Here is a 16,447-nt window from a genome sequence, read left to right as displayed (position 1 = left end):
CTGATTTGATGAAATATATATGACGTGGTTTTGATTAAACCCGGACAGATGCAGGAATTCCAGGTTCCTCAACTATGAACTTAACACAAATGCTGATATTCTGCAACCAGTGTCCAATCATTTCAACACCCTGTAAACTCTTTCCCGTTTTTTACAGTGCACTGCTATACTTGGCTATTTTCGTGATGTCATTAAAAATACGACTGAGATGCAGCTCATCTGTCTTCCAGTCATGAATGAAGTATTAATCGCAAATGAATACTGACTAATTTCATAACGCTGCTCTCTGTCTTGACCTCCAATCCCACTGCTACGGTGAAAGCCGTTGAGAATCCAAACAAATGCACTTCCTTGATTAAAATCCACCTCGCAATACACTGAGAATAAATACAACTCATAGGTCGCTGTACAGAATGTCTTTTTTATTCATTGTACTCATACATTTTCAAAATTACTAGACTATGCTTCGTATCTAAACACTCTCAGATGAACTGTTTTGCCTCTAGAGGCAGACACAGCGACGGGACGTCACACCTGGAGAACAGGGCAACTCTCACCACAGATGTTTAGTTGTTGACAGTTCATTATCAATTTGATTAATCTAAGTTTAATTTACTGTAAAGGTCAGAAAGGCGCTGGCGGTCAGATTTACATGAATCAGCTGCCCAAGTAGTATTTGGCAGAGATGATTAATGCTGAAACAAGTATTCCACAGCTGTATGCCTCTGGTGAGAATCCCTCTGTTTTGCAGAAGCTCGGTCCCGCTCATGTCCCGCCGCAGAGTTGGCTTTTTATTTGATAATGTTATATAACTGTGGAGGAACAGCAGACACTATCAACACATTTGTGCTTATCTTTTTTTTTTCTTCCTTTTTTTGCAAGTTTTTCTTTTTTTTTCTGTTAAATATCGGTTTGTGACACAATCTTTTTCACACAAACAGACTAAGTTAAATCTGTTATAAGTTTTGTATACCAACATGCTCACAATGTTTCTGAACCATTTTTTCTTCTTGTTTTTTTTCTTCCTCTTTTGCGTCAGAACAACATACATCAAAACAGACGTCCCTTTGTCTTTCGAACAGTGTGTGCTGGGTCTAACGTGGTGGTATCCGAACAATGTGATTTTTCTTTGTGGTTTCGCAGGCTCATCAAAGGCAAGAGGAAAATAACAGCGCCCGTAATCGTGTGCACAGGCTTCACTTGCAGGGCACGATCAGGACTTGAGGAAAGAAAATCACAGACTGTAGCCGGTCACTCCAAAATAACAGAAATTGACAAGTTTAACATCAGTTCAGTCTCTCCACCTTTTTCAAACATCACATTTGACAAAAAAACTAGACGACACCCAGTCATTCTTTGTCAATAAGATTTACATCATCCGTTGTTCATGTAATGGCCCAAATAACTGAATATCACTGCACATGCTCTGAAGGTGAAAATTGAATACAACAAATGTTTGAATCTTTCTCTCATATGACAGACACACTATTTGTGGCTGCATTGTGCATTTAAGTTTATTGTTGACATAGTTATCTCTTTTTCAAATACTTTCTTGTTTGTGTGTCTTTATCTACTTTTATACATTGTGCAAATACAGCTGTAGTCTACTCTAGAAGGCCTCCAGGTGTCTTGGTATTTTCACTGCGTGTCTGTTCAAAAGCATTTCTAATCGTATCCAATGTCTAATCATCTCCGTGACTGATGCACCCTGTTGTTGAATCATCTCAAAGTAAACAAACCCAACACATTTTTTTAAAAAGGCAGGCAGGGTCAAGCAAACAGGATCCCTACAATAACAGCTTGCTTTGTCACTTAAACTGGATTTTGAACACCGCATGACGAAGTATTGAAGGTGTCGAAAATAACTTTGGAACAACATTTGCAAAAGTGCTATGCAGTGATCCCGCCTTGAAAATCAAAGACTTCTATCGCTTATCAAATTAATGGGAAAAGGGGACAAATCTATCATGAAAAATCATCATTAAAATCAACCTGGAAAACTGTTTTCCGGCCTGTATTGATCTCAAGGTGTGTTGTCTCTGCGCTCTAGCACATTCGATTTGACCTTAAAGTTCTGGGCCCAGTTTCACTAACTTTTGTCTCCACTAAGACTTTACTGGTCTTTTCTGCTAAATCTGCCTTAGTTAACATCGGCTCCACCAACCAAATTTAAAACTAGTCTCAACTTCGTCTGGTTTTGTGAACGCCCAATTACGTACCGATAGACAATGATCTCCATTAATGATGATGGGAAAAGCAATCACTGTGGCCTATTCATTAATATCAAATGTAATTTTGGCCAACCACATATGTCATCCTCTCGCGTAATGCCAAAACTCTCAGGCATAAGACCAGTTCATGCAACCAATCCCAGAATCTCACCTTTGCGTTAACCTGAGGGTATTTACATTGCGTTCACACCATCTTGTGCGGGTTTGGGAGTAACAAGAGCGAACACAACCACAGTATATCCATCCATTCTGTCATACGCGGAGGTTATTGACGTAGGGAGGATCTGACTTTCGCAGCATCACGTCACGCGAATATTCCGCTCGAGTTCCAAATTTTCAACTTGAGCGAGTGAAGCAAATTTTGCATTATTCGCGTCTTGCATTGCATTTGTGTGTAACATCATCGCGTGACAAATTTGTGCCACGTTTGGTGTGAACTAGTTAGGCCTTTACAGCCGCTGTCTTCCCTTATTTACGGTCCTCGTCAGTAAAATGCATCATTGGTTGGATTGACAATAAATGAGCAACTTGATCATCATACAAGAAGTATTTGCTCGTAGAAACTTTTTTTTTCTTCCTTGTTCCTTAAATGAATGGATGTTAAGAATCATTGTCCTGCCTTGTCCTATAACTTGGGGAAAAGTTTGACAGCAAAAAGCAAAGCAAAGACTGTTAAAGTCATCACTTTTCGTCCACAGTTTAATTTCAAATCAAATGTTCCAGCGTACAGAGCCAAAAGAACAAAAAATATCACCGTCCTAACAATTTCTGACGGTAACAAAAAAAGAAAAAAAAGAAATCCAGGGTTAATGTTGTATAGTTTTAAATTTTGAACATGCATTTATTTTTGTTTTGGCAGTTTTTTAAAGGACTAAACATAATTGAGTCACTGGAAGGTTTGGGTGACTAGTGACTTCCTCTGTGGCACCATCGGACAAATGTACTGACAGTCCATTTATGACACTGTTGTCTTGAAAAAAAAAGAGCTCATCATTTGTTATCCTGATAAATATATATGTTATGGGTGTGTATTATTTTTTCCTCATCCCCGATGGCCTGACACTCCAAATGATAAAACAAGAATGCCTGTATTACATAAGCGTCAGGCTACTGCATCACTAAGAACAGAGCTGCAGCCACGCCTCACGGCTTTGCATGTTATATACAAAGAGTATAATACATTATTCTGGTTAGGTGTGATTTATGGTTTTTATTTACATATGATATTTAGTCTGGATTAACATATTTCAACTTAAACTGATAAGATAAATTGCTTTCAAATGAAAATGTAATATTCCAGCAACGTAGAAAAATAAGTAATATTCCTTGTATTGACATGAGGAAAATGGTTGGTTTGTATCTAGCACCTATTGACACCATATTACTGTTTACTATAAAACCATAGCAGACATATGTGCACTACTGAATAGAACTGGAAACTTCTCACAACCTGCGACCCACTTTTCTCACAGAAATCAATTTTAAGGGAAGAATAAGGGCATTTGGTTATATAGTATTCCAAAGCTCTTTCAATAGAAAAATAATTATAATAAAACATTTCGTAAGTATCTGTTTTTATTAACATATCAGGGAAATTTTTAAATAAAGTGATCTTTAAGTAATTATATATTTTGTATATTTTAATATTTGGATGTGCTTTGGGTTAAACTGTGTAATTTGTGCTTTGCAAAAAGCTGCGATTGTTTGTAAAGCCCACTCCTCTGCACCTTCACAAGCTTTTACAACAAATATATAAGTTCAATCAAATTTTTCAGTAATAGAATATGCTTTCCTTCTCCTTCTGCTACCAAGAGGGTTATTATGAATTTTCATCAATAACTCACACTACATTTTTCATCATCGCTGTCTATCACACAATTCATAGATACCTTTAATTTTTACCTGAAGCTGTGATCAACAAACGCATGTATTTGCAAGCAGTTGATTTACCAGTCGTCTCCTTCAGCTACCTCTTCTCACAGAAAGTCAAATCTGAAATCTGAACACAAGTTTCTCTCATACATTTGACGTGCTGAGGGTTTCGAAAAGCCTCCCTCTACAGTATTTGAAGTAGCAGCATGCCTTTTATGTGCCCCAGACGGCCTCAGTTACAAAAACATTAACATCAGATTTTTGTGTAGCGATAAAAGAGTCTAACATCTTCAACTCTAATGCAGTCATGCATTTGTTTCCTTTGTTGTTTTGACTGTTGTACAAGTCCAATCTTTTCATATATGTTCTCTCCTAAAACAGAGATTGTGATATTAATAACACTACCTGTAAAATACGTAATCAACCTGACAACAATTGTTGAAAAGTTTTTCGTCATTACTCTAAGAAGAAATGTCTGTTTATTGATGGTTCCAGCATCGGTGGATGTCTGTGTGCTTTCGCCATTTACTGGAGTCAGTCCTTAAATTTGCACTGTGACATGTATTCTAAATCCTTCCGTCAGTATATGTTCCAACAAGAGCATTAAACAAATTTGAAACAGCCTGGTAGGAAATTTAAATTGTGCTCTTTTAAATCACTGCAGTGTTTGTTTCTGTAACCACGTTGCAACACATCCCACTGACCCTGTCAGAGCCAAGAGGACATAAGTGAACACATGAATGATGGCTAATTTTCACTGAATACATGAACAGCTTGTCTTGATCAGTGACCCCGGGGCTTCATTAATAACTGTAAACAAGAGCCACAGCTATATCTGCTGTATCACCGCACCCTGACGTCAATAAGTATTGATGAACGTGTCACCAGTCGGTGCAGAAAGCATCCGTCTGCCGTGACCGGGGTTTGCAAATATAGCAATTCGGTCCCATTCTGGCTGTGTTCACTGCAGGTGTCACATTGAGGATGGTTTGCATGACCTCACAATTGATCACGCCACATGTCTGTATGTGGGAATGAATGTTTGTGAGTGCGTGGTAGCGTAAAGAGGGCTAAAAGCCTGTGATATAAATGGAAAAAGTGTGTGTACAGGTGCGTTGAATCAGGACTTTTCTTTATTGAACCTCTGTATTTCCCCATGGCGTGGCCATCATATTGAATCCTTGACTCTTTCACTTACCTCCAACACAGTAACCCGGGGTATTGCTCTACATCGCGCCGACACAGCAAAAAAAATCAATGCGCTGCACGGCAATTTGATTCGCTCGGGGTACGTGTGCAATATAAATGATATTATAAGAAGAAAATGAATCGTGGTGCCGATGAGATCGTGCCTCCTCCCGCCTCCGAGGTCCACAGATGTCGGCAAAAAAAGTAAAGTAATTGACCCAGCTGTTTACACTTCCCTGGCAGCAGAGACCTTTGAGTGTATTTATAGTGAGAGCACTGTCGGGACAGCATGCATTATTAATAGGTCTCGATGCAGATTTATCTGTGACCTCTAGGCCACCTGGGTGCGAACACATTCCCACACATAAACACACACATTCACATACTAAATCACTGTTTGTCTTTGTGGACTTAAACTGTGGCTCCAGTGTTGGTTTTCTTTCGTGGAATGATGACAGATGACAGTTTGTGCAGTAACCCGCAGTAAATCCCAATGTAGCCATTTGCAAGCCTTGGAGTCATTGATGGGTTCATTAAGGATGTCTTTTGCCCTCTTCGATTGGGCCTTAATGATAAATTATTCAAAGCTCCGAAGCATTCAGCGAAGTACAGCACATACTTACAATACCTACAGTAGGCCTAATCTACACACACACACACACACACACCCATACATATGTGAATAAGAGTCTGTTTTTTATGCTTCATTCCATCTTTTAACCTACTGAGAAATCATTGGAATGTCCCTCAGGAACTGGATTCGTATGAGTTTTATATTTTTTCTTGCTTTTGTTGCAAAAGTCATGATCAAAAAAACATGTAAACTGATCCTTGGCCTCATGTTTCTGCTCCCTCTCTCGTGTTTCCTGGCTCAGAGGCGGTACTTCCTCAGCAGGTCAGCCTGCCACATGTACTTCCTTTCGGGGAACCGCTCAGGGATCTTGATCTTGCGGAAGTCTTGAATGCACTTGTCCAGCTCCTCTTCGGCCGTCAGCTTCTCTTTTGCCGGCCTTTTCTTGCAGGTGCTGGTGTCGCGGGAGCTCGCCGTCAGCGTGCGCAGCAAGTCACTCTTCCGCCGCTGGTCGGACTGCTGGAGCATGGCTACGGGGCCCTTTTTCAGTGGCCGGTCCAGGGTTTGAACGTGGGCGTGTGGCTGGCGGCTGACCGGCCCACAGATGATTGTTCCCTGCGGAGAGCTAGCCTCTGACTGGCTCTCAGAACTGGAGGTGGAAAGCTCGTTAAAGGAGGTGCCACTCTCGCCTTCGCCGTCGCCCTTGTGGTTCTTGCAGCAGCAGTCACATGGAGGGGAGGACCAACGTGACGTACCACCTGCAGAGAGAGAGGGGCAGAGAGGGAGCTAACATTAGATCCTTCGCAGAGCTATTTTCCCCCCACCCTTTCTTTCCTCCTGGCCAGTCATCATGAGAGAGAGAAATGAGACAGTAGCACAAAGAGAGGCACAAAGTAGTCAGACAGGAGAAGAATGGAAAAGTAAGGACCCCTGACGACAGACAAAGACGGAAAGTCAGCTTATGCCAAGTTCCTTTACCCAGGAACAAAGTTACATGACATCGGGGACAACTGGCTTGCTTCCAGTCTAATCATGGAACTGATGAGCTAGTTGACTGTGACAAGTCCGTATTGTTGAACTACCCTCATAGATCCATGCTGTCACATGGAACAAGTAGAGGCGCTAAAACCTTCTGCAGCTACTTTATATTCCAGACTTACATAGTCTGCATGTATTTACAGTAACGGAAATTGTCTATCTTTCAATTTAAAGACCGTGAGGCCAATTCCAGCTAACGTTGGGCGAAATGCAAGGCACAACCGGAACACTTCCAAGTAAAAATGATATGGGAACATTAGTGTTAGATGAATAATAGTGTTAGGATTCATTGGAGACTTGAAAGAAAGCCACCCGGTAGGCATAATCATCGCTGAATGGAATCAATTGCCCAGCCTAACCTCTGTGTGCGGGTACAGTAGGCTGAAAGATTCAGGGAGACCAAAGCGGCACCACACCCCTCGCTGCAGGAAACAGCCATTTATTTTTCAACCTCCTGAATAATTGAAGGGGTATCTGTTGCTGATGGACTCTGCGCTGTTTAGTGGAGGGAGAAAGATCAAAACCCTTTAGGCAAACACACACACACACACACACATACATGCGCAACGCTGCCCCAGCTTATGATTCAGAGCCTTGACCCTCACCATTTACCACACACACACACACACACACACACACACACACACACAAGCACAGGTTTCTGCTTTTCATGCATCCTCTATTCATCAAGTTCAATAGTAGCCCCGTTTCCTTTTATGTTGCTGCTGAGCATTTCACTACAAAGAAGATAGTGCAGGACTATAAATAACACTGCTTGAAATAAATGTCCCCCTGCTTTTAATTCACTTTGCCCTCAGCAGCATATTTGGCTTGTTTATAGAGACGCAGCAGAGCAGAAATTGATTCATCCAACCAATATTTGTTCCTCCGAGTACCACTCGTGAATGGCGACCATGTATCACGACTACATTTATGGGAGTATGAATAGAAGAGAAATATCTTTGACACTGATTTCCACTGTTAGTCTAGATGGCAGGAAGACTTGAAGTCTTCAGTACAGTACCTAATGTGCAAGCACATACACTGCAGCCAACTGTATATGAGCTAAACATCTCCCATCAAAGGCAGTGACAGAAATAGAACACAACTCTTCTTTGTCGCTCATACCAGCTCTGGATCTCTTTGATTACCACCGGCATTTAGGGCTGTCATGTGCATGCACATATATATACACAGGTCCAAGACGAAGACACCATATAAAAAGGGTTGTCATACTACAAAGGGTGTTTTGCAGGTAAAAAACCTTTGTCTATAGGGACGCACGAGTCACAGTAATTAATGTCGTGAGTGAATAGGGGGCCCCTCTGATTAATGAGATGCAGACTCAAAGTTGGTGTCCTGAAAAATGGCCCTAGAGTTTTGGAAAATCGATAGAAACGACACACTTCGTCGTATGAGTTGGAGCACAAGCTCCCCGATGATAGAAAAAAATGTAAATGTGTGAATCTTCATTTACTCAAACCATCGATTTGGTTTAAAGGTCAATTTATTTGAAAATCAAACCACACTTTATGTTGAGTATATTTAGGTTCGCTGAAAATCCTGGTCGGGTTCACACAAACCATGTCAGGTTATACTGCGTTAACGCCACTAGTTTCATTTTGAAATAAGCAATACGCCGTTTTTCTAATGCAGCAATTCAAGGCTTGAAACATTTGCCTTTGCCTCAAGCTCGATATATCAGACAACTCTAATGCAAATTTGCTTAACCGTGGCGGAATGATGCATTGTGGCGATGTGGCCCGGAGCCTCTGAATTAACACTGACGGAGGTGCCATAATTAAAGGTCAAGGTTTCAGAGTTTGAAAGGCTACGGCTGCTGCACAAACCGTTTGATTGTAATTGTATTGAGAAGGAATGAGGCATATTGTTAATGAGTGGCTCAAAGGATGCCCGCATTCATCACTCTGGCGGACATTTGTTATTTAAAGTTTGCTTGTTCGTCTGCCCGTGCGGTCATTTAAGCTGCAGGGATTGTGATGAATCCCCTTGCATCGTTCCTGAGCAGTCCATTTAATAGGCCAATATCTTGTCCATGTACTGTTTAAGTCGGTGGTGTGGCACATTATGTTGGGGGGGGGGGGGTTGCTGTATAACTGGTAGCATTTATGTGCAGCTCTAACTCAAACAGAGTCCATTTCGATATAATTATTGGTAAAGTGGCAATTTCCTGTCACGGACGAGGTATTTCAGTTTTCAAAATGCCATGAAATTGACATTTTTCTCTCGACGACAAATAGACGACTCTCCACCCAAATGATCCACTCACTCCAAAAAAATGACCAGAGATTCATTGTTCATACAAGTCAGGAGAGGACTTGGGGAGAGGGTATCTCCCCTTCCTGTCAATCACACCCTATGTGCATGTCAGCATTTTTTGGAAAGACGTTAAATCAATCACAGGAGGCGAGGGGGAGGCAGTACCAGTACTGCGAGAATGTGTACAAATTGCATAAAAGCACTATTTGTTTCGCAACTCGCGATACTGTTAACAGTTAGATCATGAAATCATTCCACCCACTCATTGCTTGCTCAATCAACACGAGGCTGCGGCAGGGATATATTGTTTAATGGATTCTATTCAGATTTACAGTTTAATTTCTTTTCCTCAATGTCACAAATATGTTTAAACTAGACTGTATATAGCTCTATGTTGTACAGTACTTTTGTTGGTGCAGTCTCCAACAGATCTCCTGCATTAGTTAATACAAAAAACCCAACAACAACCCTGCAGTATTAAAGGTTGGAGAAGTGGCTGTGTGACAAGGAGGTAGCTGATTCACATGGACACATAAGTGATCCAGGAGTTCTTGCCTTAAGGCCTCGAGCAAGGCACTTTATCTCCAAACTGCTCCTGGGACCAAGTGAGGAGATTTTAGTTGCGTTGAGCAGCTCTTGTGTGAGATTGCATTTGCTGTGTAAAATTGGATGCAGGAATTACTGGAAACTGAAAGGGCATTGTCGGCTTACAAATAAACAAATAAAAGTCTAGTCTGCCGTAGATTTTTTTGTGGGGTGTGCTTGTTATTCAGTGTAGTGCAGAGAAAATAAAAGTGGTCCAAAAAAAGTAACTTTGCTCATGAAATCTGTCAGTTTGTGTAAAGGTGCTTCTCTGTCTTTAATACCAAACGGTGTATTTCTACACATACCGCGCGCGTGCATGTGTGCGTGCGTGCATGTGTGCGTGCATGCGTGCGCGTGTGTGTGTGTGTGTGTTATCTGTGTGTGTGTGTGTGTGTGTGTGTGTGTGTGTGTGTGTGTGTGTGTGTGTGTGTGTGTGTGTGTGTGTGTGTGTGTGTGTGTGTGTGTGTGTGTGTGTGTGTGTGTGTGTGTGTGTGTGTGTGTGTGTGTGTGTGTGTGTGTGTGTGTGTGTGTGTGTGCGTGCGTGTGTGTGTGTGTGTGTGTGTGGGCCTGGTATACAGTATACTGTGACATCCTGAGCTCACATGTTAGGATAAGGTCATACTTTGCTTCAGGGCTGAGAGCGTGTTTGTGTTTGTGTGTGTGTGTGTTTGTGTGTGTGTGTGTGTGTGTGTGTGTGTGTGTGTGTGTGTGTGTGTGTGCATGCACATGGGAATGTATACAAACACATACCGCTTTGCCATTCCACGTACATAGAGTACAATGTGTGAGTTGATGCCCCATACTGTATGTGAGAGCCAGATGTAGGTCAGTTTGTTTTTCTTCACTGCAGTCTTTCCTTCACATAAATCATACATGTAGCTGTGTGTGTGTGTGTGTGTGTGTGTGTGTGTGTGTGTGTGTGCGTGCGCATGCGCTCGTGCACGTGTGTGTTTTGCCGATGGTCATCCCTCAGTGTGGAAGCGACATTGGCCTTGGATTTATTATCTGCCTGCTGTTGGGCAGAAAAAGGGAGGCTGTTGTCAGGTGGGGTTCCCATTCGTGTCATCAGAGGTGTCAGACTGTCGGCTGTGCCTCTGGCCAGCATCACTCAGTACACACACTACTGCTCTCTGTGTGTCTGTTGTCTTATACTGTATGCGCAGCGTGTGATCGCATGTTGTTTCTCTTCCAGGGGGAATGAGCAGGTTGTCTGACTGAAGTCTAATGACCGTCACATGCTGTTACATACACACACATACACACACACACACACACACACACACACTCTGACAATGTGTTCTGACAGGTGCTCCTGGCTCGGCTGTATTGATCTCAGCAGGGACCTCAACAACTTGTGTCAGTTATGGTCAGTAAGAAGACCTGGCTGAGTTACACTACGCTCACAATCAAATGGAACAAACACACTCACACACAAACACACAGACACGCACACTGCACGCAAAAAAAGACAAAAAATCACCCACACACACACATACAAACCCAATTTTCTCAAGTTATGTCCTCATGTCAGCTGTTGTTTGAACGTCTGCCGATTGACACTCGTGTAACATGTCGTCTGATAAATGTAGCCAGTTTCATTCTATGTCAATATTTCTGATCATCACACAAGAGCTGTTTTCAGAAATGAACATTTCCCAGAGTTTGCCTTTCACACAAAAGCAACAGGAGACTGTCCGAGCCAGACAGCCACATTTCAGGAAAATGTCAAAACTTCAGTGCGCGTCTGAAATCCGCTGAGCTTTCCACGGAAAACTTTGCTACACACTACGCCTCAACGGCGACACATTGGGTGTTATAGTTGTTGACTGATATCGCACCTGGTGTACCCGTAGAAATCTTTAAGTGCTGCTTTGTCACACTGATTTTGGACTCGCAAAAGGCGAGACTTTCTCTCGGGCAGAGTGGTTGAAGATTGGCAAGAACCCAACTACTCACCAAACTCTGGCCCTATTATCCGTGAACCATGTGAAGCCGTGCGCCCTCTGGAGAAAAGCAGCGACTCCAAACAATAGCTAATCAACCGCTCCGATTCTGTAATTCTGATAAGTGTCCTTCCCTTAAACCCCACTGCCAAATTTGTAATTTAGGGGTCCAAAAAGCACAAAAAATACACTTTCAAATGTATGTCAACGGCTCACGCAGCACGAGTCAACGCTTTTGTTCACAAAATACAGCATGTTGAGTCCAAATAGATTCCAATACTTTCCCCTTTCTGTTTGGCTCATACTGGGGGATAGAAATAAGGAGGATTTTCTTCTTAAACAGAGCTGCAAGCAAAAGCAAAGCCTGCAGCTGCTCTAGGCTTCTGTGGTCAAACAAATATGAAAGGACCTTTGACTGACATTTGAATCCGCAGTAAAACATGTAAAACATTAATTTAGGGTTAAAAAAAACAAAAACGACTTTCCTCGTTTTCTGCCAGTCTTCTCTTTTCACTAATTGGTGGTGCCACGCATCCCGTCTTTTACCTCTACTTTTCGCCTTCCTCTGTCTCCCCTCCACCATCCCTCTCTTAATGCCTGTATCGATGGGTCGCCGCATCAGTGGAAGTGTATGGACGATTGGCCTCTGATTGATTTCTGTCATGCAGCCTCTCAGCACTGGGAGGCTGTTCACTGGAGATAAATGATGTTGGCACAACAAAAACAAATAAACCTCTCCTATCTGTCACTCCCTCTCCGACCCAGCTGCGCCGCCTCGCTCCCTCTCCCTTCTTCCCCTCTTTCTCTCACAGTTTGAGGTTTATCTTCTCTGCCTTCTCGATTCATTCTCTCCAACTACCAGACAGCCCATATGCTCTTCCTCCTGGCATGACAACAGCCCCGATAAAGGTTTCATGTTTCAGATTCACAAAGACACTTCAGTGGAACAATTATTGACAAATTAGCACTGAACAGAAAGCAGATCAGGTCATTTTTTGGGGGAAAGATGCAAATTAGCTTGGGGAAACCACATTATGGCCAGCTAACGGTAAAAGCAGCTCTAAACCAAACCTGGTTCTCTCACAGATTATCATCTGTGCACTCTCAGACACTGTCTTTTTTTGGGATGAAGCATCGCAAAGAACTTTTACTGTTTATCGACCTTCCCTGAACCAGGCCTAATGTCATCCAATTCTATTCAGTTAGGCTATTCACTTCACTAATCGTTTGGCTTTAAACCTTCAGAAACATCAGAACATGTTGCATAAAAGGCTGCATGAGAAAATGAATTTGGCGGACTCAAAACGGTGTGTCCCTCTGTCAGAAGGTGAACATTGGTGCTAAACGAGTAAAGTATCAAAGAACACTAATGCACTCGTAAATCTCAGGGACTCCATTACATAATATATCCATTAACGTCTTGCTAGTGTCACTCAATGTTGGCTAAGAACTAAAACTATATTACACTAAACAGAATATGGTTTGCTGCAGTACAGAGACAGCTCTTTAGATGGGCTCAGACTGCAGGAATTTCGGGGCCGATTTAACACCACCCCCAAAGAATCTGAGGAAAGATCTGGAACCTTGGTCGGTACAGATGTTCGGCCCAGATTATCTGGTAGTGTGAGGGGTCAACAGAGCCATTCTTAAAACCCCCCGAACTGACCAGCAGAATCATCGGGGGGAACCCGGATGATAATAATGTTTGATATTTAGGATTTCGAATCTGGACGATTACGTCAGTACTTTCCGAGCGGAACCAATGACAGAGACGAGTCCACCAGCTGACAGCGTTGCCAAGCTCACGTTGTTAGCATCACCGTCAGCTGCTCAACATGAAAGACCTTTTGAAACGGCGAAACAAGCTACTGTTCCGGTGCATTGCTCCCTGGGGATCGCTCTGACCATCGTCAGTCACGGCCATCATGGTCAATCTGCACAAAATTTTGTGGTCGCATGAACGCGCATCGCCAAGACCAGGCATAGTTAAGTCATGAGTCCAGCTGTTGCAACCGGCCTTAAGTCCATTCTAAAGACTGGTCTAAATCAAGGCGGTCTCAGCAGTTAAGACCAGTCTTAACATTATTAGTTATTGTCTTAGTAAACACCAGTTTGTGCCACCGGCCCCTGCATTGGGAGCCCATGCAGCTTTAGAGGGCCTTTACCAGACTCCATGCACTGTTCAGTCAAAGTCATAGTAATTTCTACACATGTCAGCAGACAGGGACAGGAAGATAACAGCGGGAGCAGATTGGATTTTTTTTTGCCTGCTCCTTGTCTGGTTTTGATCGCCTGTTCTGTTCCGACTCCCTGGGTATGATCACTTGAACTTTTTTTTGCCTGATCCTCTCTCTCCTGAGTATCCTCTGCGTTTGAGTCCCATCACTCTGCCACTTTTACACTTTCCACTGCTGGAGACAGCTCTGGGTGAGTAAAAAAAAAAAGGAAGTTTGACGCTGAACTCTATGTAGCAATGGCAAAAATAGTTTTACACCTTTAACTGGACAATAAAAGAGTTTTTAAAAAAATGAGCTCTATCAATTAGCAAGCTCAAATTTGTACTTTAGTTAAAAGAAAGGCCAAGTTTCAGCCCAAATAGACCACTCTATTAAAAGGTATGTAAATAAATTCAATATTCAAGATCACCCAAATTTTAAGCCTATTCTGGTATTGACTCAACCCAGTTTTGGATGCTTCTATTTAATAATGCTGAATGTACATGCTTTTTTCACATGACCTAAGGTCTTTGTCAAAGGGTGTCACAATGATATCATACAACAAATTTAAAATATGAACCACAAGCCTCTCTGTATAATCCATTGTATCTATAATCCTTAAATCGTGTGGTTACAGAACAGTTCAGTTTCTGTTCTTTTCTACAATCAGAAAGCAAGTGGCTTTGATCGACTGCCATGCTACAATTTGAAACTGAATTACTGATGGATTTCAACTCTCTTATGGTATAACTACAATCCCGAGGAAAGTTGAGATTATGTGACTGAAGGATCAGACTCCCCTCGCGAAAACAAAGTGAGAGAGATGAGAGAAAGACAGTGTCTGTAGCGCCATAGAGAATCAATCAGAAAGGGAGGAGAATGAGACGCTGGCTGGACTTTCCGGGCATATGAGTCTATTCTCTTGTTCAGAGCTGATAACGCTGACGTTAAATGGTTGTTATTTCAAAACGCTCTTTCTGCTCACAAAGTCGGCCTTCTTTTCATCGGCAGCGGAGCAAGCTCCCAGCGCTAAGGCACAACCCCATGTCTTCACAGGTTAAACGTAATAAAAGTGCGATAATGTGTTTATCCCCACAAGGCGACTCCTCCTTCATTTGCCTTCCACCGGGGTCAAAAGAACAGCAATGAATGTCGGCTGTTAGTCAGCGTCTTGCCCAGGGACACTTCAACATGACAGACACTGGTCCGGTCAGAAGTGTGAACCGCGGAGGACCTTGCTTTACATCTTTGGTTCGTAGCAGTGGGAAAGATATTGATTAAACTGTCCCTGGCCCCGGGAAGGAAGTCTGGACAAAGATGTCAGCTGTCTAATGAAACTCGCTGCATATTCAGAATGCAAGAAGTGAGCATTTCTGAGCCGTTTGTGGGTTCGAGCTTTTATTGCAAGGTTGGCACAATAGATAACAAGAATTAAGCACTTCTACTCCCTATCCCCTTCTCTCTCTCTCTCTCTCTCTCTCTCTTCTCTCTTCTCTCTCTCTTTTTCTCCATGTCTTTCTCTTGATGCAGCACAATTGGTCCCTTGCAAGGCAGCGTGAAATGATGTGTTAGACTGTTCAGCTTCTTAAAACAACCACCTCTTCATTTTCTCACCGCTGTATTTAAGGACAGAGCGCGTCAGTGAGTGCGTCTCTCCAGTCATGCTGGTTTTAGTTTTTTTCTTGCGAACTGAAACTACTTCTCTTCCCTTCAAGCAGGTGTTACATTTCGCTCCAGAGAGTGACACTATGTAGAAATAGGTGTTTCCATTTTTCTAGTGAGCACATTTCCTGCCCTCTTACTCTTTCTATTCCTTACTCTTTCTGTACAGTAAAGTGATTTAAGATGTTTTCAGACATTCACTTATTTGCCGTTCGCACATGAAGAACACAGCAGGAGATCGTCTGGGTCCGATGTGTTCCCAACAGCAGCAACATTTCCAGAACATTCATGCCGAGGGTTGACACCTGGATAGAGCAGTGAGTCCTCCAGAGATTTTCTTGTTGTGTTCTCCCATTGGGCTCACTTGGACATTCTCCAGAAATCCTAATTTGGAGCTGGCACGAAAAAGTTCTGGAAAACGCCCAGAGTAACATTTACGTTCTCACTTACAGCCCCTTGGGAGACGTTCAGAAAAAAAGATCCCGACTTCAGTGTATGTCTGAGAGCAGCTTCAGTGTGCGTCTCATTCGCAGCCAGCGTGATCCAAAACAGTGTGTCGAAATATACATACAACACATACCGGCACTGGCTTTTATTCTGCGTAGCAGCAGTTGGAGAAAAGTGGGATGCAAATCAGCAAGAGGAAGAAACATAGTTAGAAGAGTTGGTAATGTTCCTTTTCGGGAAGTTTTACACAGTTTTAACATGGACAAAAGGAACTAATTAGACCAGCAGTCCCCTGTCCTCACTTGCACAAACTAACTCTAACAATGGGGACACTGAACACTTCAGAGCAGGCTCGGTGAAACGTTTCCTCTTTAAGACCACTGATTATTAATCGAGCCTCATTTCCAAATGTTC

General features: G+C 42.5%; 1 protein-coding gene across 1 annotated transcript in view; it reads right to left on the bottom strand.

Moving 5' to 3' along the window:
- Nucleotides 1-401: 401 nt before the first annotated feature.
- The window catches only part of kctd16b (potassium channel tetramerization domain containing 16b), a 69,432-nt gene continuing 53,386 nt past the window's right edge, over nt 402-16,447 (bottom strand). The window contains exon 2 of the mRNA XM_035627099.2: nt 402-6,620. Coding sequence (XP_035482992.1) covers nt 6,163-6,620 — 458 coding nt within the window. The 3' untranslated portion in view covers nt 402-6,162. The remainder of the gene's footprint in view (nt 6,621-16,447) is intronic.

This window comes from Scophthalmus maximus, chromosome 2, assembly GCF_022379125.1.
Source record: "Scophthalmus maximus strain ysfricsl-2021 chromosome 2, ASM2237912v1, whole genome shotgun sequence".
In the NCBI taxonomy this organism is placed as follows: domain Eukaryota; kingdom Metazoa; phylum Chordata; class Actinopteri; order Pleuronectiformes; family Scophthalmidae; genus Scophthalmus; species Scophthalmus maximus.
Note: the sequence above shows the minus strand (reverse complement) of the source record. Positions and strands in the feature narration are given on the sequence as shown.